This window comes from Sapajus apella, unplaced genomic scaffold (genome assembly GCF_009761245.1).
Source record: "Sapajus apella isolate SASKATOON/1434 unplaced genomic scaffold, GSC_monkey_1.0 scaffold20, whole genome shotgun sequence".
Classification (NCBI taxonomy): Eukaryota; Metazoa; Chordata; class Mammalia; order Primates; family Cebidae; genus Sapajus; species Sapajus apella.
In genome coordinates this window covers 3,833,300-3,858,343 of record NW_022436960.1, presented here as the reverse complement: position 1 = coordinate 3,858,343, position 25,044 = coordinate 3,833,300, and the positions used below count along the sequence as shown (strand labels likewise).

The following is a 25,044-nucleotide window of genomic DNA, read 5'->3' as shown; positions in this document are numbered from 1 at the left end:
CCATCCTGTATCCCCATTAGTGTGTGTGTGTGTGTGTGTGTGTGTGTACACATCTCCACACCCATACAGCCCACAGCTGTATCCTCCGTCATGCAGTAGGTTCTTAAATGGTAGTGATGTGGTTGCTTATTCACTGTGTTTGTTACTCCCATCACTGTGTGTGTGAGTGAGTGTGCACGTGTCTCAAGACCCACATGGCCTGTACCTATGCCCTGTCACTGTGTGTGTGTGCGTGTTCGCGTGTCTCCACAGCCTGCACGCTCCTCTTGGTCATGTTCAATGGTTTAAAAGCATCCCTCCCCGCTGCTTCTATTTTTGCTCTTGACCTTTAGTGAAATGCTCACAACTGCTGGGCTGTTGGCACAGCAGTGAGTTCATCACGTGTAATCGGGAGAGAGGACAGTTTTATTTCCTTTAATACAAGTGCTGCTGTCCCAGCCCCTTTCCAAGAACAGAGCTGACTTCTCTCAGCGCTTCTCTAAGGTGAGGATGTAACAATCTGCTGGAAGGTGTGACTGTGCCGTGGAAGGCTCTAGGTGACAGGTGGATGTGGTCCGTGTCACCCTGCTGGTGCTGACACATTCCCTGCCCCGCCTCCATCCCCAAGCCCTGCTGGGGCATGGAGGAGGGTGCTGTCTTGCCAACACTTCAGGCTGAGAACCCTCTCCATCGCTCATGAAACCCCCCTTGCAGGTGAGGAAACTGAGTCACAGAGCCCGAGGGAGCTGCTCAGGTCACACCATGGAGGCCTGTCTGACCCAGGCAGCCCCAGGCCCAGAGGTGCCCACCTGGGGACACACACAGTCCCCTGGGCTCCTGAGTGCCTTTTCCCTGTGCGATGACATTGGGGATACCCCTGTCCTGGGGCTGAAGTTCCGCCAAACAAGCCAGAGAAGTGACAGGGCTGCCCCCACAGGCACCATCCTGGACACAGTATCCCTGTGGTGTCCCATCCACACCTCTGGAACCTGCTCTGCCGGTGGAGGTGGAGAAGTGTGGGAGGGGGCAGAGAGGCTCAGTGTGACTCCGAGTCTGCTGTGGGCTCAGGGATACTCACACAGTGAGTGGGACCTGCAAGGGAGCTGGCAGGGGCCTGGGGTTGGGGGCTCCCCCTGCCCTGCCCTCCCCTCCCTGGTCCTCCTGCCCAGATCCCAGGGCGTGTGTTCCCCGCTGCCCTACTGACTGACAGGCTCCCAACTCTTCCTGGAGCTTTCTCCAGGGCCCAGCCCCAGACAGCCCAGGCAAGAAACCCAGAAGGAAGAGGAGGGGCCGGAAAGGTGAGGACTGGATTCAGGATTGAGGTGAGGCACACATGGCCTGGGGAAGGCAGGGGCAGGCCTGGGCAGTCCAGGGCAGCAGAAGAGAGGCACCCACATGCCAGCTCCTGCCTGCCTTCACCTTTCCCAATTCCTTCCCCATCCCACTCAGGAGTGGGGGTGGGGTACCCATTCCAATAATGAAGAAACTGAGGCACACACGGCTGTTGGTTGTTAGGCTGTCTACCAGAGGCCGCCCAGGCCAGCACACCCCGCCCACCGCCATCTGGCTCAGTCCCAAGGCTCTGGAGTCTTGGCCAGGGTATGGCACTAATGACCTAGCAGCGGGCTACAGTGACAAGCCCCACATAGCCTACATTGCCCCCATACCCTGGAGTGGGTCACTTGGGCAGGGCTGGCCCCTTTGTCTTGGCCTCACATTCCTAGACAGTAGACACCTTCCAGGAACTCAGTCAGCAAGGTGGCTGGAGCTGCTGGGACAGACAGCCAGCAGGCCTGGCCCCTGGTGCTCCCAGAGGAAGGAGAGGCTGGGCAACTCACATGTGACCCCAAAGCTCGGCCCACACGGCCCTTGGTGTCAGGCCTCCCTCCCCTACTGAGGTTGTCCCCAGCCCCGCTAGCCACTCCCAGGGACACAGCCCACATGTACAGTGGGTGACAGACCAGCTAAGACACAGCGCTGTCTTAAGAGCTCAAGATAGAGACTGCCATTAACACAGCACAGCCCAGACAGAAGCACACCTCCAAGAGTCACTGAGTGCAGTGGAGGAGGCAGGAGGGGTTTTTGGACACAGAGAGATACATGGGACTTCCCCAGTGAGGCCAGGAGGGGAAGGGGGCACAGGAGGGAACTGGAGATGGAGAAGACAGACAGAGAAAGCGGGGAGGTACAGAAACACCTGGATAACGGTGTTAAGGAACTGCCACTCATGGCTGGGTGCACTGGCTCACGCCTACAATCCCAGCACTTTGGGAGGCCCATTTGAGGTCAGGAGATCGAGACCAGCCTGGCCAACATGGTAAAACCCCACGTCCACTAAAATCACAAAAATTAGCCGAGCGTGGTGGCAGGCACCTGTAGTCCCAGTTACTTGGGAGGCTGAGGCAGGAGAATGGCTTGAATCCAGGAGGCGGAGGTTGCAGTGAGCCGAGATTGCCCAACTACACTGTAGCCTGGACGACAGAGCAAGACTCTGTCTCAAAAAAAAAAAAAAAAAAAAAGAACTTCCACTCATCTCCCTCCAAAAGACAAGGGAAAGGGGTGTGGCAAAGGCATCCGAGCCAGATCACAGGGCCGAGTGCAGGGTGGGGCTGTTTCAGGAAGAACACTCCAGAAGGACAGACGAGACCATCCTGGAGCCAGGGAGGCCAGCTGGGAGGCTGGTCCCACGATCACTGAAGCAAAGAGGAGGGGAGGGAAGGTGAAAGCCCACCATCAGCACTGGAGAAGGAGTGGCAGGTGTGCCCCGTGCCACCCTTCCCTGGCCAAGGTCATGCCTATGCTCAAACCTCAGGGCTCTCCAGGGCAAAGACCTGAATAACGTAGGATGGGCAGGGCCTGGTCAACCCGGAGCCCCATGAGCAGACCACCAACTATGCCACACCAAGCTGCTCAGACCCAATGGGTGCTGGACCCCACCTGCAAAGAACGCAGCCCCTGAAGATAAACGTGAAAGAGAACTTCTACCTTCCGGGACAGTGCTGTCAGGCAGGACAGAGTACGGAGCCTCAGACCAGGGGTCTGGCCTTGATCCCCCTCCTCCATGGAGCGCTCTTGGCTACCCCACGGGTGGGCAGAAACCCAGTGGCCAGTGCAGGGCTGCTGCCTGGCCTGGGGCGTCCGTGACCCCTGCCTGAGTCGCTGCACAATCGCTCTCTTTGTTCTCCGGCTCTCCATTGTCTGCAATTCTCTCGCCTGCCTGAGCCAGGTCAAAGGAGGATTTCCAGGGGGATTTCTCAATGGGCTCACAGGGAAACATCCTGTCCACAGGACCTGCTGCTCAGGGCCTTCCTTGAAAGGCCACAAAGCAGGATGAGGGCCGACAACCCTCTGTAAATGGCCCCAGAGGTGAGCAGCTATTTTAAACTGAGCCATCTTCGGGCTGTGTGGTAGATAAGGAGCTGGTCAGGAAGGTCGTTCAGTCTTAAAAACTAAAAGCTGTGTCTTCCCGTGACTGACCATGACTGATGCGGTCACGGCGAGTCACTTCCCTCTGTGAACCCTCTTTGGCTCCCCCCAACAAGCCTGTGAAGGATGTCAGAGTGTGCCCCACTTCCCCAAGGGGAAGCTGAGGCTCAGGAAACTGAGGCACATCCCCTTGTGTGACCTAGTCCAGGCTGTTTCAGGCACACATCCCTGTGTTCACTCAGGATCGGCCATCTCAGGTGGCCATATCCAGCAGGAGTGGAGGGATGCTGGCAGAGGCCTGTGCGACTCCAAGGCTGTCCCCTCCTGACATGGAAGGGGGTGCCATGCCTGGCCCCCCATCACTGTCAGAAAGGGCTAGACGCAGCCTAGCAGACACAGCTGCACTTCCGACAATGACCACCCTGAGGTCCCCGGGGGGACATCCACACCATGGAACAAGCCAACAGCCACCTCACATGAGGTATACAAAGAACAGTCAGTGATATGACAAGATCTTCTCCACCTGCGCGTGTAAAAAGAGTTGGGATCAAAAATGATAGGAATACCTGTGGTAAAACATGTTTCTGAAAATGGATGCCTTGTCTACGGCCACATCACTGTGAACGCACCTGATCTCGGCTGGAAATGGATGTCTTGGATAGGATCCTGAACAGAAAACAGTGTTAGGTTGGCTGGGCATGGTCATTTATGACTATAATCTCAGCACTTTGGGAGTCCAAGGCGGGTGGATTACCTTGGGTCAGGAGTTCGAGACCAGCCCGGCCAATATGGTGAAACCCTATCTGTACTAAAAATACAAATTAGCTGGGTGTGATGGTGCATGCCTGTGATCCAAACTACTTGGGAGGCTGAGGCAGGAGAATTGTGCTTGAAACCAGTGGGTGGAGGCTGCAGTGAGCTGAGATTTGCACTCCAGCTGGGTGACAGAGCAAGCCTCTATCTCAAAAAAAGGAAAAAAAGTAAAAACAAGGGAAATCTGAATGAAGAATGGACTCAATTGATACCAATCAGTACGGATTCATTCATTGTAATGAACACACGAGACCAGTTAAGAAGTTAATAGGGGACACTGGGCGCAGAGTTTACGGAAACTCTCTGTACCATCATCTCCTTGATTTTTCCATAAATTTAAAATCTGCCATAGCCTGTTCCGAGTGCAGTGGGATTTACAACTAACTGATCACAACCAGTTACAGATTTCTTTGTTCCTTCTCCACTCCCACCGTTTTGCTTGACTAGCCTTTAAAAACATTCTTTTTTAAAGCCTTTAAAAAATTACACTAAAAATTTTTTAAAAAGAAAAACTGCTCTAAAAAACAAAGTTTATTTTTAAAAGTGTGTGTAACTGGCCAGGCATGGTGGCACACACCTGAAATCCTAGCACTTTGGGAGGCCAAGGCAAGTGGATTGATTGCCTGAGGTCAGGAATTCACAACCAGCCTAACGCAGTGAAATCTCCTCTGTACTAAATAAAAAAAAAATAGCTGGGCGTGGTGGTGCATGCCTGTTATCCCAGCTACTTGGGAGACTGAGGCAGGAGAATCGCTTGAACCCAGGAGGCAGAGGTTCCCATGAGCCAAGATCGTACCATTGTACTCCAGCCTGGACAACAAGAGTGAAACTGTTTCAAAAAAAAAAAAAGTGTGTATAACTAACATACACACGCAATGAGATCTCATAAAATGCCGCACACACAGATAAATGAGTGCACGTAAAAGGCAGGTGCAATCTGAGCTCCAGTCTGCAGTCCGGCCTGCTGCGCCGTGCCACCGTCATGGTCTTGGCTTGGAGAAGGCACTCCTTACTTGAGATGTCACCCCTGGGGGAAGCTGGGGGAATGGTTCACAGGAGCCCTTTGTACTACTTTTACAACTTTCTCTTTCTTCTTTGTAAAGAAGGGAGGATCACTATGTTGCTTAGGCTGGCCTCCAGCTCCTGGGCTCAAGCAATCCTCCTGTCTTAGCCTCCCAAGTGGCTGGGACTACAGGCACGCATAACCTGTGCCTGACTTTTGCAACTTCTTGTGAGGTTAGGATTAGAGATGATTTTAAATCGTGATTTTGAACATTACAGTATCTTCCAAGCATTTCCACCACGAGCAATGGATTATTTGGCAGTGAGGGGACACCGGGTGCAGACTGGGGAGCTGCACTCCAGCCTGGGCCACAGAGTGAGACCCTGTCCCCTCCACCCTCAAAAAGAAGAACTGCCTCCATACCAAACCTGTTCCGCCCTTCCGCCCTTCCATGGGAAGTGAGGGCTCCGACAGAGGACTCCGCCCCTGCCCCTCCCCACACACAGAAGCGCCAACTCAGAGACACCTGGCCCCATCTGTCTCCCAAGCACTGGCAAGCATGGCATAGCCTGGGTGGTGGGGACGTGACCATCAGCAGGCACCAGAGGCACAGTCCCCTCTGCCACAAACGCCCCTCACAGGCGGCAGCACTGCTGAAGAAGATGGCCCAGCCTGGAATGGAAAAGGTATGAGGAGCTGAATCACCAAAACCTCTACGTAACCAGGCAGGAAACTGAGGCGTGGAGTGGGGGGCACTTGTCTGAGCACCACACTAGGGAACTCACTAGAATATGCTGGAGTGGGGGCATGGATGGGGTACATGTGACATGCCATAGACTCGGGGGCTCTGCTTCCCATCCGCACATTTCCCACACTCAGGCAGCCCCGAGGGTTCCTCCTCCTGAAGCCCTTTCATGATAAATGCATCCATTTTTAGAAAGAAGCCTCTTTAATGAGGCATCATTTCCAGATGCCAACTCATCACTGTCGCACATGAGCCTCTTCCTGACTGAGCCACTGGAAACGTGGACAGCAACAATGTGTCGGCGGAGACTCCCAGCCAGCCCCTCTGCTCCACCAGCCACCCCTTCTACCCTATGCCTGCCACTCTCTATCAAGGCCCACCTGCCAGAGGGAACCCCTACCTATGGCACACCCCAAATCCCGCCAGGCAGCCTCAGGGCAGGGGTACCACAGCCAAGCCCACAGCCACAGGTGGCACTCCCATGCTCACAGAGGGCCTCTGCCCTCCTACCCGGGGCCTACTTGCTTCTGGGGGTGAGAGTGGGAGGGACATCCCAACAGAGCAATGGCCAAGGTCCCAGCCAGACCCCCCAGCCCCTTGAGGCCCACCCCCATCCTGAGGTTCTGAGCAGTCTCTGCAAGCAGCGCTCCCTCTTCCTCCCAACCCCTCACCACCCTGGGCCTGCCAGGGGTCTCACAGCACCCTGGGGCATTAAAAGGATCAAATCTCAGGAGAGAGAAGCTGGGTGCGGACACGTGAGGAGAACCCCAGGTTCAGAGCAGGACGAGCCCTGTGGCCTGTTCCTCCAAGGCCTTCCCCAACATCCTCACAGGGCAATTAACCATCAGCTTAAGCCCTCAGAGCCTCCTGACCAAAAACCCACTCAGTGCCTGAAGTTGGTAGTCAGAACGCAGTCTCATTTAAGGCCTCTGGGAGAGATTTTGTTTAGAAAGAAAAGAAAAGCAGAGAATGGTGTACATGGGTTTATTCCACCACCCTATGGAACGGCCCCAGAGAGCTCTAAGCCAAGGGTCTGCCTCTCAGGGGACAAAGACCTTCCAAGGCCCCCAGCTAGCCCGTCCCTCACAGCCCCTTGGCAAGGTCAGTCACCCACCCACTTCTGGGTCACTCTGCCTCACTCATTGTCTCCAACTGGGAAAGGCCATGGGCCTGGCGTGGGGGAGAGGCCTGAGCACCTGAGGACAGCCACGGTCTCAGGAGGCAGGCTGGCCAAGCAGGGATCCGGGAGCAGAACCCTGCACAGCGTGTGCCTGAGGACCTCTGCACCCCCACGCTGTGGGGGGCTGGCTCTACCTCTCCCACAGGCTCATCCCTGGGCACTAAGACAGCGCAGCAGGCAGGGGGTTACTCCAGCCTGGAGGCCCCACATCACAGCCAGTCACAGAAATGTCTGCTACACAAGTAACAGAGCCACGCTGTCCTCCTGGCCCGCTTCCGCGTCCCTGTCCTCGTGGATAACGTGGCAAGCCCCAGTCCAGTGCCCTCCGGTCTCCCCTTGGCCCTCCCAGCTCGCCTGTGCCTGCCACCCCTCACCCGAGTCCCCTTCCCCGCCCCCAGGCCTGCACAGGCCTCCTGGGCCGGATGCCCCATCGGGTCTGTCATCCCCACTTCCTCCAGCTGCCAATCAGCAAACCAACAAGGGACGGGCAGGGCTGACTGGGGAGACGGGCATCTCAGCGGAACACGAGAGTCCCCCTTGGGGCAGCCTTTCCTACCACAAAGGGATGCCGAGTTCACCCCGCCTGGGATGCAGCGGGCATGGAGGTACACCAGCACCTTTCTGAGTAAACATCGGTGAGGACACCCACCCAAGGTGGCTCTTCAGCTAGGCCAGTCAGTCCTGTGCACAACCACCTTCTCCTCACCCCAGGTCCCCCTCCCGAGTGCTCCCAAGCCTGCCATTTCCAGAGGCCGATGCCAGTCAACACCTGTATATTTAGCCAGAGAAAAGGGAGGGGGAGCCCAGGGACCCATCCAAAAGTCACCAGAGGCCTGGTGTGGGAGTACAAAGGGGATCAAGGTTGCAATTCAAAAGAAAAGGAGGTTTTTCTCATTTTTATTCTGTTCCTGCTGGCAATGGCGCTGCCCCAGGAGGCCTCAGGGGGCAAGCTGGGGAAGGGAAGTCTGGCGCAGGCAGTGGCAAAGGTTCCCCCGGCTGCCCTTTCTGGTCTGGGGGTCAGGTCGTTCCCCCACCTGGCTAAGCGCTTGCAAAGAAAGGTCCTGAAGTGAGAGACCAGTGCACTGTGGATCTTCACAGCCCCAAGCAGCAGGAATATCCACAAAAGCCCCCAAAAGTACAGGTCCTACTGGAGGGACAGAAGAGGCCAGGCTAGGAGCAGACCTGGGCCAGGCTGACAAAAAGGATGGCCTGGGCTCCTAGATCTTTCCCAAGTTCCTCCAGGGTCTCCCAGCACCATGGATCTGATCCAACTGCTTCACCTCACAGATAGGTAAACTGAGGCCTAGGAAGACGGGTCAGAGACAGAGGCAGAAAGAAAATAATCAGGAGGAAGAAGTCCAGGAAGCAGATGTTTGCGTGAAAACATCCACCCAACCCTAAAGCCCCCGTATAAACAAAAACAGCTTCAGGAAAGAGGCCCAAGCAGTGTCAACAGAGTGAATGCTGAGGAAAAGGACAGTAGCTAGGGGTGAGCCTGGAGCTGCCGGACCACAGATGCCGCCAGGACGGCGGAGTGCCCAGGTACCCGGCACCCGAGGAACACTCGGATTTTACTCGACTCTATGCCTTGTGTTCTGTGTGGAGTTTCCTGACCATGAACGTGCATTCAACTGATCTACTTTTACTTTTTAAAGGCTTCAGGCAGGAGCCTCACCAACCCTCTTACCTGGATTCTTCATCTTTCCTGAGTCATGAACCGCTTTGGGCTTTGATTAAAGCTGAGGTCCCTAATCTAGGAAAAATGCATGAGTGCACAGTCATTTTGGGGGTTCAGAGGTCCCAGTTAAGGAGTCCACTGAGGATGCGCCGGCTGATGGGTTGCAGAGGCCGCTGTCCATGAGGCCAGTGTAGAGAGGAGGACAAGCTGCTCAGAGGCAGCAGGGGCTGCTATGGGGCCATGGGCAGCCCTGAGCTGGCCCAGTTATCTACCTCCTGTCATGACCCCCAAAGTAAAGCAATAGCCAGGAGGATCATGCCGCTGGCTACACCCCTGCCAGCACCCAGGGGTTCCGAAAGCCCGAGCGACCCCTCCACTACAGCCACATTTGCACATTTGCACATTTGCTGCAGGCAGGAAGGCAGACACCAGGGATGGCTGCTCTCCCGCTGCCTCCCTCCTGCTCAGTTTTGGTTGCACCAAAACAAGGCGTCTTTTCATCCACGGTTCCCATAACATTTCAGTGCCACACACTGCAGAGTGGATCACGTTGCTCACACCATACCAGCACTCACAGGGCACAAGCTTTTAACTCAGTAGAAAAGGGTTAGAGGTTCCGCAGATCAGAGCAGCCCTGGGGTGGGGACGCCAGCAAAGGGTAAGGAGCTTCCCAAGGGCATCCTGACCCCTCCTGGGATCCTCCACACTCCCAGGCTTGCGGACCACTCTTCAGGGTGGGGGGGCACCTGCAGGAGGGCAGGCAGCATCCTGAGGGCCTCCTGACCACACTCTCTGCACTGCTCCATCCAATCTGTCAGCAGAAAGAATGGGACAGGGCAGAGGCTGAAGCAGGCAGAGGCATTGGCGGCAGGCTCACCAGAAACACTTGGCCAACGGAGACAGCTCAGCAAAAGAGGGGCAGCAGGAGAACGGAAGGCTGATGGGTTGTCTGGGGTACCGGGGCCTCTGGGGCCATTGACATCAGAGATCCTCTTGCCTGCCACGGCTCCCCTCACCGTCAACACTGCCTTTGCATTTCCAGAAAAAGGCAGTTTAGAAAGGTCTTTCTTCCTGATGGTTTAGTGGCTTAAAAAAGAAAAAAAAAAAAATAGAAGGGGCTTTCATGTGACCTTCCCAATCCACAAGGTCAGGGAAGCCTCTGTTTACGGATGAAGCCAGTGTGCCAGCCAAGTCCTAGCAGGGGACAGGCTGGGAGCTGGACTGGGGTCAGTGTGACCCAGGTCCAGCCTCTGCACGCTGTTGCTGTGATCACACTGATGTCACCCTGACGCCCCCCCCCACCAACATACCAGAGGCTCAGCAGGTCACAACAACAGAGCACCGTGAAACAGCTGTGAGCAGGGGCCAAGCCCAGAGCCAGAGCCTCAGCTGCAGTGCTAACGGTCTCATCCACCAGGGATAGCCAGAGTAATGGCCGGCAGCTGGACATGCGGCTCATTTAACCCCAAGAGGTGCCTGCCTGCCACAGACGCTGCCAAGGGGAGACAGCAGCACAAAGGGCAGGAGGGGAGGACGCTCAAAGCCCTAATGACAAGGCCAGGGCAGTCTGCAGCCTCCCTGGGAGGGAGAGGGTGCCTCACTGGCCGGTGGCCAATCTGCCACCACCCCACCAGTTTAAAAGCCACTCTCTTTGTTTTCTGATCCTGAAGCTTTGTGGCCTCATTTCAAGAACAAGGCGCTGGTGGCTTGGAACAGTTGCCTGGGCTCTGCCGGGGAGACCCCTGGAGCTGGGCAGCCCTCTCTGGGCTTAGGTTTCCTGCCCAGACATGTGGACCCCCACATGTGCCTGCTCAAGGCTACCAGCCTCTCCTGCGTGGGCAGGCCTGGCACCCACGGCCACAGGGCATCCTCCAAGAGTCTGGCCTGGGGCTGCAGAGGCTGCCCTGCACCTCAGAGGAAGGGCAGGATTTCAGTCCATGCAGGAGGCAGGACGTGGGGGCGGGGGGGTCACCTGAGGGCCTGCCATGTGCCTTCTGTGCAGCAAGTGGTCATGGGGCCATAACTCCAGGGACAGGGTGGTAAAGCACTGCAGTTTGCAGGGAGGTGGCAGGAAGCCCTGACTCCACGCTCAGGGAGCAGGTTCCTTTTCTTTTTCTTTTTTTTGTTTTTGAGATAGAGTTTTGCTCTTGTTGCCCAGGCTGGAATGCAATGGCACAATCTCAGCTCATGGCAACCTCCGCCTCCCAGATTCAAGCGATTCTCCTGCTTCAGCCTCCCAAGTAGCTGGGATTACAGGCATGCATCATCACGCCCAGCTAATTTTGTATTTTTAGTAGAGTTTCACCGTGCTATCCAGGCTGGTCTCAAACTCCTGATCTCAGGTAATGCACCTGCCTCAGCCTCCCAACATGCTGAGATGACAGGCAGGAGCCACTGAGCCCCACCAGGTGTCAAGTTTCTTTCTGTGGACAAGTAGGAGTCACACAGCCCAGGGAAGAATCGTCTAGACCAGCGCTGCCCAGCAGAATTCTCTCCATGATGGAATTTTCCTTGTCTCGCTGTCAGCAGGGTGCCAGCCTGTGCGAAGGCAGGGCGGTTGGTGCAGCTGCATGTCACTTAATTGTAATGAAAGTGAACTGAAGCAGCCACACGTGGCTAGTGGACAGCACTCAGACTTCAAGCCAGGAAACCTTGACTCAGAGGCATCGTGGGTTAGGCAGGGGAGCAGACGAGTGCAGGGGAGTGAGGAAGGGGCCCAAACCCAGAAGACACAAGGTGAACAGCATAGTGACCAGTAGCAATCTGGACACCTGAGCCTCAAGGCCAAGGGGATACTCGGCTCAGCCCGGCCCTGGACCATGTGTTTTCCCCAGGGCAAGAGGGGCTGGAGAGAGTGCTGGAAGTTGCTCAGGAAGGTCCTAGGTGACCAGCACCACCCCCTTCTAGAAGACAAGCCAGGGGGACACCCAATGCCACCAGGAAGTTGGGATGAGAAGAGGCTGCGGGGCACAGCCACAGCCACCATTCCCATGGTTTGGGACTGCCCAGGCCAAGGAGCAAACATAGGGAAGGAGGTGGCCTCAGTCTCTAGGGTTTATCCCCTGGTGAAGGGGGAAGGCAGAGGGGCACAGCAGTAGACGGGAGGGGGTCTGTGTTGCTTTGGTCCAGGAAACGTGAGCCTGTTTGTGGGGAAGGAGCCAGAGGACAGACCCAAAAGGAACAAGAGAAAGGAGACAATGGTGGGGGAGGTCCCACAGGAGGGGCTGGGCCAAGGCACAGGAGAAGAGGGGAGCCTTCCTCTGCCAGCCAGGACAGAAGGCACTGAAAGAGGGAGAAACTCGCTTCTTCATGTTCTGGGGTAAGGGTGGTTGGGTGGATGGGGGGAGCGTCCCAATGTCCCAGTGACCACTGAGAGACATTAAGCAGCCAGGAAACGGAGTCTTGGCGCAGGCAATGTGGCCGGAACCTGCCACAAAGAGCCACTCCCAGAGCGGGCTCATTAGGGAGCCGGGCTGGTGCCGCACGCGGGGACAGGCGGGTGCATTCAGGGCCCCACACAATCAGGCCCTTGTGGTGGGCAGGGGAGCACCGCACTCAAGGGAGCCTCTGATTCCTAGACAAGAGCGGGCCTCCTTCTTGCCTTACAACCTGGGAGCCAACAGAAAGACAGATTTGGGAAGACAAAGAGATGCCTCCCCTGACAATGGATGGTCTATTTTTGGAAATGGGTCGACTCTTCTCCGTAGTTGCCGTTTCGGTGCCACCAGCCCTGCCGGCATCTGTCCCCTTCAAAACAGCCTAAAAAGGCCTCCACCTCACCTGCCCAGCCCTGCGAAAGGGGGTGGCGAAGGCAGCCACCTCCATGGGGATGCCTGGCAGTTGATTTGAGCTCCTGGGGTGGGGAGGTAGGGGTGCAAACTGGGTGCATCCAGGGCCCAAAGCAGCATTCCACGGCCTCGCCAAAGCCATCTCCCCGGCATCCGTGCAGCACAGGTCAGCGAAGGGGCAACACAGACAGGCCCGTTTCCTCGTCACTGCTAACAGGAGCTGACACCGGCCTCCCAACCCTGGCCAGCAGGCCCTGTGGTGCCCAGTGTGGGCGCACCCTCGCCCCTGGCTGGCCTGCTGGCAGGGCCAGTGGCTGCTCTCCAGGATCCTGGCTCTGCCAGGATCTGGTTCTGTCACCCAGCAGAACCCCCAGAGCCTTCACAGCCTCCAATGACACCAGGACCAACTGCGACCATCTCTGGGACTGGGCACAGGCACTGGTATTTTTTAAAAGTTCCCCGAGTGACAGCTAATATACAGCCACAGTTAGGAACGACTGGGAAAAGCCAAAAGGTATCGATTTTAGCAATTATTCAGGGGAAATGGGGAAGGTGGGATTGCACACATCACTACCCTCTTGGGGAGGTCTGATTTTGCTGGGGGGCGGAAGTAGCTTATTTAACTTGGTGCCAAATGCACAAATGAGAAAAGAAAGGCAGGTGGCCAAAGTGGGTCAACCACTAACTGGCACCTGGTCAATGCCTCCAGGACGCTTCACTCCAGCACTGACGGGGCATCACAACAACATTCTGGACAGGGAGAGACACAGGACAGCAAATGGAGGAACCTCGAGTCCAGGAACAAGCAGCCTTGTCCCCAGCAAACCTGCACCGGGATCGAAGCTCAATGTTCTCCTCTCGCACTAAACCCAGGACTGAGTCCTTCAAGCAGAGGCAATCAGAGAGGGGAGGCAGGTGCTTCCACTGGGGCCCTGCAGGAGGGCAGGCAGCCTGGGCAGGGGTCTCGGTCTCAAACAGCGCTTAAGCTTAAGCGGGTCACCATCTCTAGGCCCCACGGTGGTACCCGTGTGGTCACAGGCAGCCACACCATCCCCACCTGCCCCAAGGCAAGGACCAACCACCAGGCAGCAGACAAAACCCGGGCTGTAGGGTATAAGAAGAGAATCCCCAGGAATATAAAAGAGCTGGCTCAGGGGACCACAGAGCGACAACAGGAGGCAGGATGGGCAGGGGAGGCCACCCCTTCCTTGGCCTCAGCCCATCCAAGCTTCCCATTTTACAGATAGCTGGGAAAATGAGGGCCCAGGGAGAAGAATGGACTTACACATGGTTGGGTCTCAAGTGGGCTGAGCCGCTGGTTCTGTCTGGATTGTCCAAATCACAGAACAGTGGTAATCTCCCAAGGCCCCCAGGCAGGGAGCATGTCAGCTGACAAGGCCACTCTGGCCCAGCAAGTGATATGTCTGCATATGTATCAGGTAGAGAGCAAGGGAAACAAAGATAGAGAAAGGCTATAAAAAGGTTACAGTTTCTAATAGGACTTCTAACGGGTAACTCTGGGTCCCCTTGGAAAAGTCCATCAGAAAAGGTTAGAGCCAGAACTGCCCACACCCTGAAGGAAAGCCCAACCCAAGGACTTCAGGGACAGCGGGAGGGGTTTCCAATACCTCACCTGCCCTGGCCCTGCTCACAGCCCCAACGCTTGTCCTGAGTCCCCACTCATCCATCACTCCGGCTGAGCCCAAGGTGCAGGAAAATGCCCACTGCATGCCTTTGCTCGGCTGTTTGTTTTGTTTTGTTTTGTTTTGAGACGAGTCTTGCTCTGTGGCCCAGCCTGGAGCGCAGTGGCGCGATGGCTGACTGCAACCTCTTCCCCCCGGGTTCAAACGATTCTCCTGCCTCGGCCTGCCAAGTAGCTAGGATTACAGGCACCTGCCATCACACCCAGCTAATTTCTGTATTTTTAGTAGAGACAGTGTTTTGCTATGTTGGCCAGGCTGGTCTTGAACTCCTGGCCTCAGGTGATCTGCCCAGCTCAGCTGTTCTTTCTGCGAAAGCTGGTCTCTCTTCTCACCTCTCTTCTGCTTTTACTAACTCCATCTTCAAGGCCCACCTCAACTCCCAACTCAGCCACCCCTCCTCCGAGCTCCCAGCATACCTGAAGAGGTTAAGAGCCCAACCTGGGCACTTCCTGGACAGAAAGGGGCATGATGAATAATCACCCCCACAAGGCAGCGGAACCGGAACATGCCGGCTGGCACAGGCTCCGGGGTTAGCTGGACTGGAGCCCCTGGCCTGGCCCAGCCCCATCCCGCCCCTGATGTGACTTGCCTCACCACCCTGGGCTTGCTCCTTAGCTGAAATGGAGACCCCAGTGGAAACTAGCAACTGTTACGGGAGACAAGCAAGAAAAAACCCAGCTGTTCTCAGCATAGTGCCAGGCACACGTTTGGTTCCATCCAAAAGACTTTTAGAACCTGCCACTCTGTGCCAAGGCTGGGAGTCAAAAGGACCAGAGCCCCAGGCTCATAAACTTCCAGATGGACAGACAGTAATGGCAGAGGGCCCCAGGCGGGCAGGGAGGGCTCCGGCACCCATGTGGCTGGCCCTGGGCAGGTCCCTGTCTTTCTCAAGTCTCTTAGTGCCTTAGGACTAAGAGCAAACTTGCTGTTTGCTCAGGGGGTTCTGGCTCTCCCAGGCATGGAGAGATGGTATCTACTCTCAGATACCATCAGCCGCAGATACACAGTCTACTCAAGAGCTTTTCTAGGCAGAGAGGGGAAGACCCGACAGCAAATGTGCACTTGGGCTCTGAGACACACCCCACATTACAAGCGGGAAGGGAAAATGCCCAGCTTTGAATTGAGGAAATGGCAGAATGTCTCTGCCATTGAGGAATCAGGAAGAAGGAAACGAAATCAAACCCTCACTTCCTCCATCCACATTAAGTAAACAATGCTCCACACCTCTGTTTGAACAGCATACGTAAGGCAAACCCAAGCACACACGGGCAATCAATACAATCCTGGTCTTCTTTCTGCCCTGCTCCCCCAAGAGCTGAAGGTCAGCGGTGAGCTGCTGAAGACCAGGCACCCATCCCCAAGTGACCCGGCTCCAGGCCTGCCCAGGATCCTCTGTGTGGGGGGACAGGGGATGTGTGAGTGACCAATCCTGGATGCCTGCTGAAGGGAGGGGGACCATTCCTGACATCTTGTGATCAAAGAAGCATCAAGTTCCTTCAGCAGACAAGTTTCTTCCTCTGTCCCCAAGCCTTTGGGGATGCCACTAGGGTCTCTTGCTATCATGTAGCAGGGAGATGAGAATTTTCAACCCTAGAGCGGTCCCTGCCTGAATCCCAGATGCTGATCCCAACCACCTTAGTGGTAGGGGAGGGAGTGGGGGGGGGAGGGGGCAGCATCAATGCTGGGGATGGAGGGTAGGACCGCACAGAGGCCACCTGGTAATACCAGCATCTCCCACAGATGCTGTCCTGCCTGAGCCCACCCAAGTGCTCAGGACGCCTGCCCTAGAGGTCAGAAGTCATGAGAAGGCAATAGCTGGGAGCAGGACTTTGGAGCAAGCTCGCCAGGTCTGGAACCTACAGAGAAGGTTCTGTCCTGTGGCCACTCTCCTGGCCAGGACCCTCCTCCCAAGAGAGGCCCTCAGCTTCTGCCCCTGCTATCCGCAGCCCAGCCCAGCCCACACCAAGCGATGCCCCAGAACCACCACCCCCCAAGCCAGACTCAAGGAATCACTGTGCGGGGGGCACTCCGACCTCAGAGGCAGTCTGAGTGAATGCTCAGTGAAGTCCGCTGACGCTTCCCTTCCTCCTAAGAGCAAATTACCTCACTTGACTGTGAGGTCAAGTCCCGCTTCCTGCCTGGCTGACAACCCAGCCCTGCCCTCCCGCCCCCAATAATTCTCACCCAGATTCCCAGAGCTGTCTGGGGTGTCCACAAGTCCCACCCTCAGTGGATTCAGGAGTGCCCCTTCTGAGTGTCCACACACCCTCCCCTGCCACAGTGCTCCCCAACCCGGGAGGCAACACAGTCCACAGGGGCCATCTTGCTTGTGGACACTGATGTCTGAAAAGCTGGGACGTTGGGGTCTGCCCTGTGGGGCTGCACACAGCACAAGCCCCCCTAAGGGCTATCTCCCCACATGCATCCTGGGTCCACCCTGCAGGCCCCAGGTTCTCAATGCCATGCTCCAGACCTCACTTCCAGGCTTCAGCCATTCTTACTCCTGCCTAGAATGCCAGCTCCCTCAACTAGACTAGGACTCAACTGGCTCTGCCCCTAGACTGGCACAAGTGTGTGGCAGTGGATGTCCCACCCCCATCCAGGGGAGGCAGATCCACAGAGGCCAGGAAATAATGCAAGTACATGGAACCCATCCTTTAAGGGCCAGTTCTAGGATCAAGGCCTTGTCAGCCTCAGGATACAGATGAATAACAGAGGCTTAGAGGTTCAGGAAACTGCTGCGGTCATAAAGCAGGTTGCAAGGCCAAGATTCAGCCAGGGCTCTCTGACCCTGGAGCCAGAGCACTAACCAGAGGGCCACACTGCCCCCAGCATGCCCAGTGCCAAGTGCAGCAGGGGGAGAAAGGGGCTTCACACATCAGGAGCTGCCACACTGCACAGGCTACACTATCATTCATTACACACCCTCCTCCCTCAACACAAAGGCTGGTAACATTTTCCCACTTTGCAGATGAGAAAGCAGAGCCCCGTGGAGGCTCAGGAACTTCCCTAACAGACTTTCAATTCTCTGCACAAATGAAGGCCATGGGCACGGATTGGAAAATCCCCACGGGTGGAAAACGGATTAAGAGCAATAACTGATTTCCTTGCGTATCACGTGCTGGTCTGGGAACTTGGAGCCGGGTCTGAGCAAGAGTGCTGGTATGGTGACCACTGTGGTGGGAAGCCAGCCTCAGGCATAAGTGAGGGGTGGAGGCACAGCCCCCGCAGGCTTCACCCCTCCTTCATGCCAGGACACAGGGAGGCAGGAATGAAGCCCAGGGCCTGGCATCCTGGGAGGAGGTGCCCTGTGGCAGAGGTCACCACTCCCCTGGCACTCCCTGGGCAGTGGGCACAGGGCCACAGGCTCAGAACTCTGACACAGGGACCCAAGACACAACCCAGGCCCCCCCTCCAGCCCCACAGGACCCAGAGCAAGTCACTGCACCACCACTCCAAGCCCCAGTTTCCCCACCTAAGGTACAGAGATGCCGAGGTCTCCCTCCTGGGACCATTTGGAAGCTCTGAACAGAATGGAGTTGGGACTGGGATGATCTTTGTGGCAAACTGCGAAGCGCTTGGCACAGCTCACCCACCCCTGGGTCATCTGCCTGGGAGCCTCTCAAGGCTAGCCCTCGTTTTTGAGGCCCAGCATCCTAAGGCCATTGATGGATCCCTTGGGACAGGCTGGGGAAGGAGGGGGAAAGGCTTACCTAACCCACCCCATTGTCTTCACTGACCTTTGCTCCTGGGACTGACTGGGTTTAGGAAAAGCAGCCTTCTTAGTGAAGCTGCTGCACAGAAAAGCCCTATTCAGAGTCAGCATGCTCTGTCTTTTTTTAAAGGCCCAGACCACCCCATTCCATCCTCCCTCTTAAACCAACAAAAAACAACAGCAAGAGAACAAACCTGTCCCATTTTGAGAAGCTCAAAACATTAGTCCAAACTTTAAAACATAAATGGGGCTTATCCACAGGCTTGGTAGAAGTTCTGGTTCCTCTGTGCTGCTGAAGGGGAGTGGGCCATGGAGGGGAGGTAATCTGGGGAGGGGAGCAATCGCCTGGGGATGGGCGGGAGGGGGGCTTGGTGCCTGTGGTGGGCACACGGTACAGAGGAGGAGCAGGTGGAAAAAGAACTGAAATTTGTTTGGTTTGAAAATCCTATGAGTTCATGAAGGAGAACCTGACTTTCTGGTGTCTGGGGTTCTCCTGCCTCCGTGTGCCACACTGGATTAGAGCACAGCACACCCTAGTCCCAAGTCCAGTCAGCCCCGACCAGACCTCTATCAAAGGTAGCCAAGGCCAAGTGCAGCAGCTCACGTCTGTAATGTCAGCACTTTGGGAGGCCCAGGCAGGAGAGCCGCTTGAGCCCAGTGTTCGAGACCAACCTGGGCAACATAGTGAGACCCTGTTTTTATTTATTTATTTATCTACAAAAAATACAAAAATTAGCTGGGCACGGTGGCACATGCCTGTCATCCCAGTAGCTTCAGGAAGCTGAGGCAAGGGGATTACTGGAGCTCAGGAGGTTGAGGCTGCAGCAAACCATGATACTGTCACTGCACTCTAGTGTGGGTGACAAGTGAGACCCTGTCTCAAAAAAAAAAAAAAAAGCCAGCCAAGGAGAAAAGCCTATTTGCATGTGCATAACCAGGCCTGCCAGGCCAGCCTCAGCCAGGGGCTGCCTTGCATACAGATGGGCCACCTCCCACCTCAACCACTGGAGTCCTCCCAGGGCACCCAGCCGGGCTGCAACTGCCACCAGCTCCCCAGAAAGGACGGTAGGGCCACTGTCCCCACTAGCTCATCAGCAAATGTGTCCACACAAGGGGCTTGGATGCAAAATTCAGGTGAGCAGTCCAAACAGCCAGCAGTTTTGAAGAGGAAACCAAGGTCTGTTGGGTGAACCCCCAAGGACTGTACAGCAGGTGAAACCTACTGTGTGTAGATCATGACCACACTCAACCTTGTGTAGATAATGGGGCACTGTGGGTTCTGTCCACCTTACAGAAGAGGCACAGAGTGGGGCTTGGCCAGTTAATAGCTTGCCCAATATACATGGAGGAGCTGAGATTCAGACTGAAGTCAGCCTCGGCCTCTGGGTAATGGGGTTATCAGCCATCTGCTCAATGGTCACCGATAAGGAAGTGACACTTCCCAGCATGGGAGAAAGAGGGCAAACCTGGGTCAGGAATCAAGAATAGGGAGTCACCAGTGTCCCCTGATTAACAGTAACAGCAAACAAGACAACAGGCTAAAAGCACAACAGTTTTAGACCCATACCCTGAACGGGAGATGATCCCGGCAGCAAACCCACCCAGGATAGACACTGCCAGTCAGCCACCTTCCCAGGCAAGGCTAGGAGGCCCTCTAAGCCTTGCTTAGAGGGACAATACTGCTTCCCCAGGGTTCCTGGGAAGTGCTAAGACCAAGCATAGAAGGCGCAGGCCTGGTGTGTGACCCCACTTTAGACACCACCCAGACCCGTTATCTCCTTCAGCTCAGGGGCAATCTTTGCTCAACTTAAAGCTACATGTCTCAGGATAGAAAAGCCCGCTTTCACTAGGCAAGGTGGCTCATGCCTCTAATCACAGCTACTCGGGAGGCTGAGCTGGGAGGATCACTTAAGCCTGGGAGGCTGAGGCTGTAGTGAGCCATGAGTGTGCCACTGTACTCCAGCCTGTGTGACAGAGTGACACCCTAGTTCGAAAAAAAGGAAAAGCTCAGTTTTCAAGAGAAGGACCTTTCCTGGTTCCCAGCATTCTGTTTATATTAGTGGGACAACCTCTCAAGGCCACACGTGGCTTTAAGAAACAAAACTGCATAAGAAGAATTCCTTCTGTAACTGAAATTAATAATAATAATGCTGAATTTTCATTTTACCCCAAAGCAAAGGTTTGCTGCCACATCTGCAGCAGTCCTGTGCTAAGCGGACCTGGGAGAGGATGGGTTCTGTGGAAAACCCTATACTTCACCCCCACGGGCCCCCAGTGGGGCAGAAAACTCAGTCCAGCCTGGTCCTCCACTCCTGCATTATTCACTGTCGCAGCTGCCACGCTGAGCCAGGCTGAGCCAGATCAGGTGCATCTCCTGGCCCAAAACACAACAGAGCCTTTCCTGCAAGTAGGCTCTGAACACTCCAGCCCTCCAGTGTCCTGCAGAGAGGCACTCTAGCCAAGTGTCATTGATGACGCAGCTAAAAACCAGAAACATTTCATTTTCCAGCCATGAGACTGCAGCAATTTGCTCCTTTGTACTGCACTTGGGGAAACTGAGGCCCAGATAACTGACCCTTCAAAAGGATGGTGAGGTCAAAGAGACTGAGGTGCTCTAAACAGCTCCAACAAATTAAACCACCAGACCTTGCCCTAGTCACACTGGCCTGAAGCAGCCGGCAGTGGGAGGTGGGGGTGGATACAGTGTTACAAAGAGAAACCCGAGTTGTAGCCATAGATTGCTAATCAGTAACAAAATATCCCTCTAAACCCAGTCCTGCCCTGAACCTACAGACCCAGGATGGTAAATAAAGGAAAAATATGCTGCACTGCCCCCTGCCCCAGCTCCACGGGTATGGTTCCCACCCCAGCCCCCACCCCAACACGCCTGCAGAGGCCACTTGGCCACCAAACCAAGGAGAAAACAGCCCTCCCCAGCTCAGGCTGAGGGGTTCTGGGGAGGGAAGAGACTTTCTCTGAATTAGGAAAGGCTTTAAAAGGAACCAGAAAGGACTGTTGATTATCCATCATCAGGCAAAAAGTTCAGGCAGCTGCAACTACCACCAGAACTAGAAGCCAAGCTACCAAAAGTGTGAAGACCAGGGAGGCCCCAGATCCTCCGCAGGGACCAGAAAGCCGGCAGGCAGGCAGCAGCAGGACTGGGCAGGGGGCTGGGAGGGGGCGCAGGCGGCAGGATCCCACAGCCCCAAGCTGGGGCTACCCTCTGCACTGGGCGCAGCAGGAACATGGGCATGGAAGACAGCCGCTGAGTTTTCCAGAGGCCAAAGGTCCTCCCACCCACACCCTGGTCGCAGACGACCACGGCACTTCCTGTAGGGCGATCAACAGTTTACAAATCCCTTCAGAAGGTTTATCTCCGCCTCAAACCCATGAGGCAGAGGTCATCATCTCCATTTTACAGACAAAGAAACTGAGGCACGCAGAGGAGAAAAGTTAGGATCCGTTCCAAATACATCTCCCTAGGAAAAGTCTTAGAGCCTTGGCTGAGAAAGGTCCTGGGACCAGAAGGGCAGAATTTATGGCAAACCAGAAAGGTTCTTCGCCCCAGGCCTCTTCCCAGCTGCCTCTGGGTCTCAAGGCGGCTGCCTGTGCTCCTTCCCAATCCCCACGCCTTACTGCAGAACTCCAGCCACTGCGCACACGTGGACACTGTTTGGTTTGGAGGACACCTGTTGCTGCAAGAGGGGAAATTCACTTGCGCTCAAGGGGCCTTGTATTCTTTTCTGTTTAGAACTTTCCGCTGCTGGGCAAGGATTTCTAAGGCTGGGATGAGGCGCCCACCGCCAGCCCAGCAGTGCCAGACGCTAATTTTGGCAACTACGCCTGAGGGAAATTTTACTGGGACCGGACCGGCTGCAGGTTCTAAGCTGGACAGAAACACGCTTCACCACTGGAATGGCCCACCACCGCCCAAAGCCGAACTTCGGGTGGGTGCGGGATCCCCTGGCCCAGGATCCATGACAGCTGGAGGAGGGGTCTGGAGTGGCGGCTGCACGAGTGGGACGGCCGGGGACCACATCCTCTCGTCACGCCTGGGCCCAGCCTTCATCGCAGGCTGGTGAAGGGGCTGCAGCCCGGGAAACCCGCGCCGCCCGGCCCCTGCAGTCCTTACCGTGCAGGCCGTTGGGGATGCTGCGGTGGTGCGGCGGCGCCGACAGGTCGTCCAGGGACCGACGTGTGGCTCCTGCCTTGCCGTCGGGGGCCTTGTGCGGCCCGGGGGGCAGCAGCGGGGGTGGGACGTGGTGGTGGTGGTCCGGGCTGCCGCCGCTGCCCGCACTGGACGTACTGCTGCCGTCGCCCACGTCGCGGGCCCCCGCGCCCGGCGCGCCACCCGCCAGGGGCCCGCTCAGGCTGGCCTGGCTGTCGATGGAGCTGCGGGAGCCCGCGCCGCCGCCGCCGCTCCCTCCGCCGCCCGCACCCCCCGCCGCCGCCAGTGCCGCGCGCTCCTCGTCCAGCAGCAGCACCAGTTCCTTGAGCTCCAGGTTCTCGCGCAGCAGGGCCTCCTGGCGCGCTTCGAGCTCGCGCAGCTTCTGCTGCGAGCGGGCCACCTCGTGCCACACGGCGCCGGCCGCGTGGCGCCCGAAGCGCTGCCACTCGCGCGCCAGCTTGCGCCCCTTCTGCCGGTCGTCGTCGAGGAAGCAACAGAGCTCGCGCAGCTCCTGGTTGTCGTCCTGCAGCCGCTGGTTCACGTCCTTGAGGCCGCGGATCTCCAGCAGGTGTTGCTGCAGCCGCCGGTTCACGTCGCGCATCAGGCCGCCGTGCTCCAGCATGAGGCCCACCTTCTCGCCCTCCGCGCGCCGCAGCCGCCGCGCCAGCTCCTCCTTGCTCCAGCGCAGCAGCTCCTCGTCCGGCACCTGGCTCAGCTCCTCCGACGCCGCCGCCGCCGTCGCTGCGGGCTTCGCCATGGCGGGGCCGTCACCGCGGCATCGCCCTCGCCCTCGCCCGGCCGGCGCTCCCCGCGCCGGGGCTCCGCTGGGCCGGTCCGCGTGCGGGCGGGGGGCGGCCGGGGGCGCGTGCGGCCCGCCCCACGCCGCCTCGCGCGCCCTCTCGCCGCGCCCGCCGGGGCTGCCCGGGATCCCGCGCGCCTCGGGGCTGAGCGAGCGGAGGCGGCTGCTGCGTCGGCGGCCGAGGTGCCGGGCTCTCTCCCGGCTGTGGAGAGGCAGGCGGAGGCCCGCCCCCGGCCCCGCTCCCGGAGGCCCCGCCGCCCCGCCCACTGCGGGCGGGGAGTGGGCGGGGATCCAAGGCCCGACCCCGCCCCCGAGGGCGACTGGGGAGCCGAGGAGCGGCCCCCGCCGTCCCCCCGCGCGGTGCGCCCGCCCGGCCGGAGCCCTCTCAGAGGCGCGTTCCGGCTGCGGTCCCGCCCTCCAGCCCGTGCGATTGGGCCGCTCCGGGGGTGTGCGGGAGGGGCGGGGCGCGCGCGGGGGAGTCGCGGCAGTGGTACGGTCCATCCGCGGGGTTTCCGACCCCCGCCCGCAGCCGGCTCCCGGCGGTTCAAGTTTCTGCGCCCGGAGGACGCGGCCTTGGCCAATCCCAGGGCTACAGGGCGCTTTTAAAATGCAGGTACGGCTGCAGGGAGGGGGACGGTGGGAAAGGTAGGGCCGGGCTTCCCTTAAAGGCGACGCGCGGAAATGGCAGTCGAGCCCCCTTCCCCGGCCCGCGTCCCCCGCCCTCCTCCCTTTCCCCAGATAAACAAATACCCACGATCTGGGCGACGGCGCCCCTTCTCCCTCCCGGGGGCACCAGAGTTCAGGGCAGCCTGAGACACTGCGAACAATAGGACTGTGACTCGGGGGTCGCTCTCCCCCGCGGCAGGACGGCTCTTTGTCCCCTTCCCTGCCCCCAGGCTCCTCCGCCCCCGTCTCCACCCGGGTCCCCTGCCGGAGCGCGCGGCGGGGCTGCGTCTCCACTCCCAGCCCAGGGCTGAGCCGACCTCCGGCGTCCTCGCCCCGACAGGGCCAGGGCCTTGCCAGCCGCGTCCCGCAGCTCGGTGTCCGTACTCTCTGCCCCGATGGGGCGAGGGCTCCGGGAATCTCCACGTGCCCGAAGCGGCGCTCGGAGCCCCACTCCCCCTCCTCCCACTCGACCGCTAAGTCCCTGGGATTCGGGAGATAATCTGCGATTCGCAGGGTGGAAACCACTGGGAAGGGTAGGAAGGTCTCCCACCGGGGCCTGAAAGCTGGGGTCCGGGGGCGCCGAGCCGGCGTCAGAACTCCCTCCCCACCGGCGGCCTCTCCGGACCCCCGGGCTTCCCACTGCCTGTAAGTCTGTGTTGTTATCCTCGGGTCCCCAAAGCGCTTTTACGGCGCGTCTGCCGCCAGCGGGCTGAGGGGGGTGTCCCTCCCCCGGAACCTGCAACGAGATCAAACCCGCGCACGCGACAGTGAGCGGCCCACGGCCTGGAGCGCGCGCCCGCGCAGCAGCTGATGCCCCATTTACAGTTGCTAAGCCGTTCATTCAGCTGTGTACTCGACGCCTACTCGCGCGGGGCCTGCTCCAGCCCCGGGGGATTCTGCAGGGCTCGAACAGCAGAGGCCACTGCCCTCTGCGGGGAACTTGGCGTTCTGGGAGCAGGAGGGGGAGAAGACAGAGGAACTAGATCAGAGGAGACTGCCTTATGTGTTGTGCGGGGCATTCAGTCGAACTGCTGTCACAGAAAACATAATCAGTTACTTTAGATCCCGCGGTCAGGGAGGGATTCAGGAGGCACAGCTAAGCTGAAGTGTGATTGGGAAGGTACAAAGATAAGGGGAAAGGGAAGCCAGGCGGCGGGAACAGCCGTGCAGCCCTAGGGCTGGCCTGTTAGGGGCCTGTTCCAGGGGGCCAATGGGGCTGGGAGTGGGCCAGGGAAGAGGCGTGAGAGATGAGGTCAGAGGTCATAGGGGCCAGATCATGATTCCAAGGCATGCTGAGGAGGCAGTGGGGGTTTTAGCAGAGAAGCAACATGACCTGGTTTATCTTTTTTTTTTTTTTTTTTTTTTTTTTTTTTTTTTTTTT

General features: G+C 57.5%; 2 protein-coding genes across 6 annotated transcripts in view; one reads left to right on the top strand and one right to left on the bottom strand.

The window, feature by feature from the left end:
* Positions 1-23,209, bottom strand: part of CCDC85C (coiled-coil domain containing 85C) — an 85,752-nt gene extending 62,543 nt beyond the window's left edge. For 3 of the 4 annotated variants that reach the window (XM_032287455.1, XM_032287454.1, XM_032287457.1), the window contains exon 1: positions 22,163-23,016. In XM_032287455.1, coding sequence (XP_032143346.1) covers positions 22,163-22,955 — 793 coding nt within the window. In that variant the 5' untranslated portion in view covers positions 22,956-23,016. Of the gene's footprint in view, positions 1-22,162 lie in introns of all 4 variants that reach the window. The other variant, XM_032287456.1, reaches the window with a different exon arrangement.
* Positions 23,210-23,466: 257 nt separating this feature from the next.
* The window catches only part of HHIPL1 (HHIP like 1), a 75,878-nt gene continuing 74,300 nt past the window's right edge, over positions 23,467-25,044 (top strand). For both annotated transcript variants that reach the window (XM_032287446.1, XM_032287447.1), the window contains exon 1: positions 23,467-23,610. In XM_032287446.1, coding sequence (XP_032143337.1) covers positions 23,605-23,610 — 6 coding nt within the window. In that variant the 5' untranslated portion in view covers positions 23,467-23,604. The remainder of the gene's footprint in view (positions 23,611-25,044) is intronic.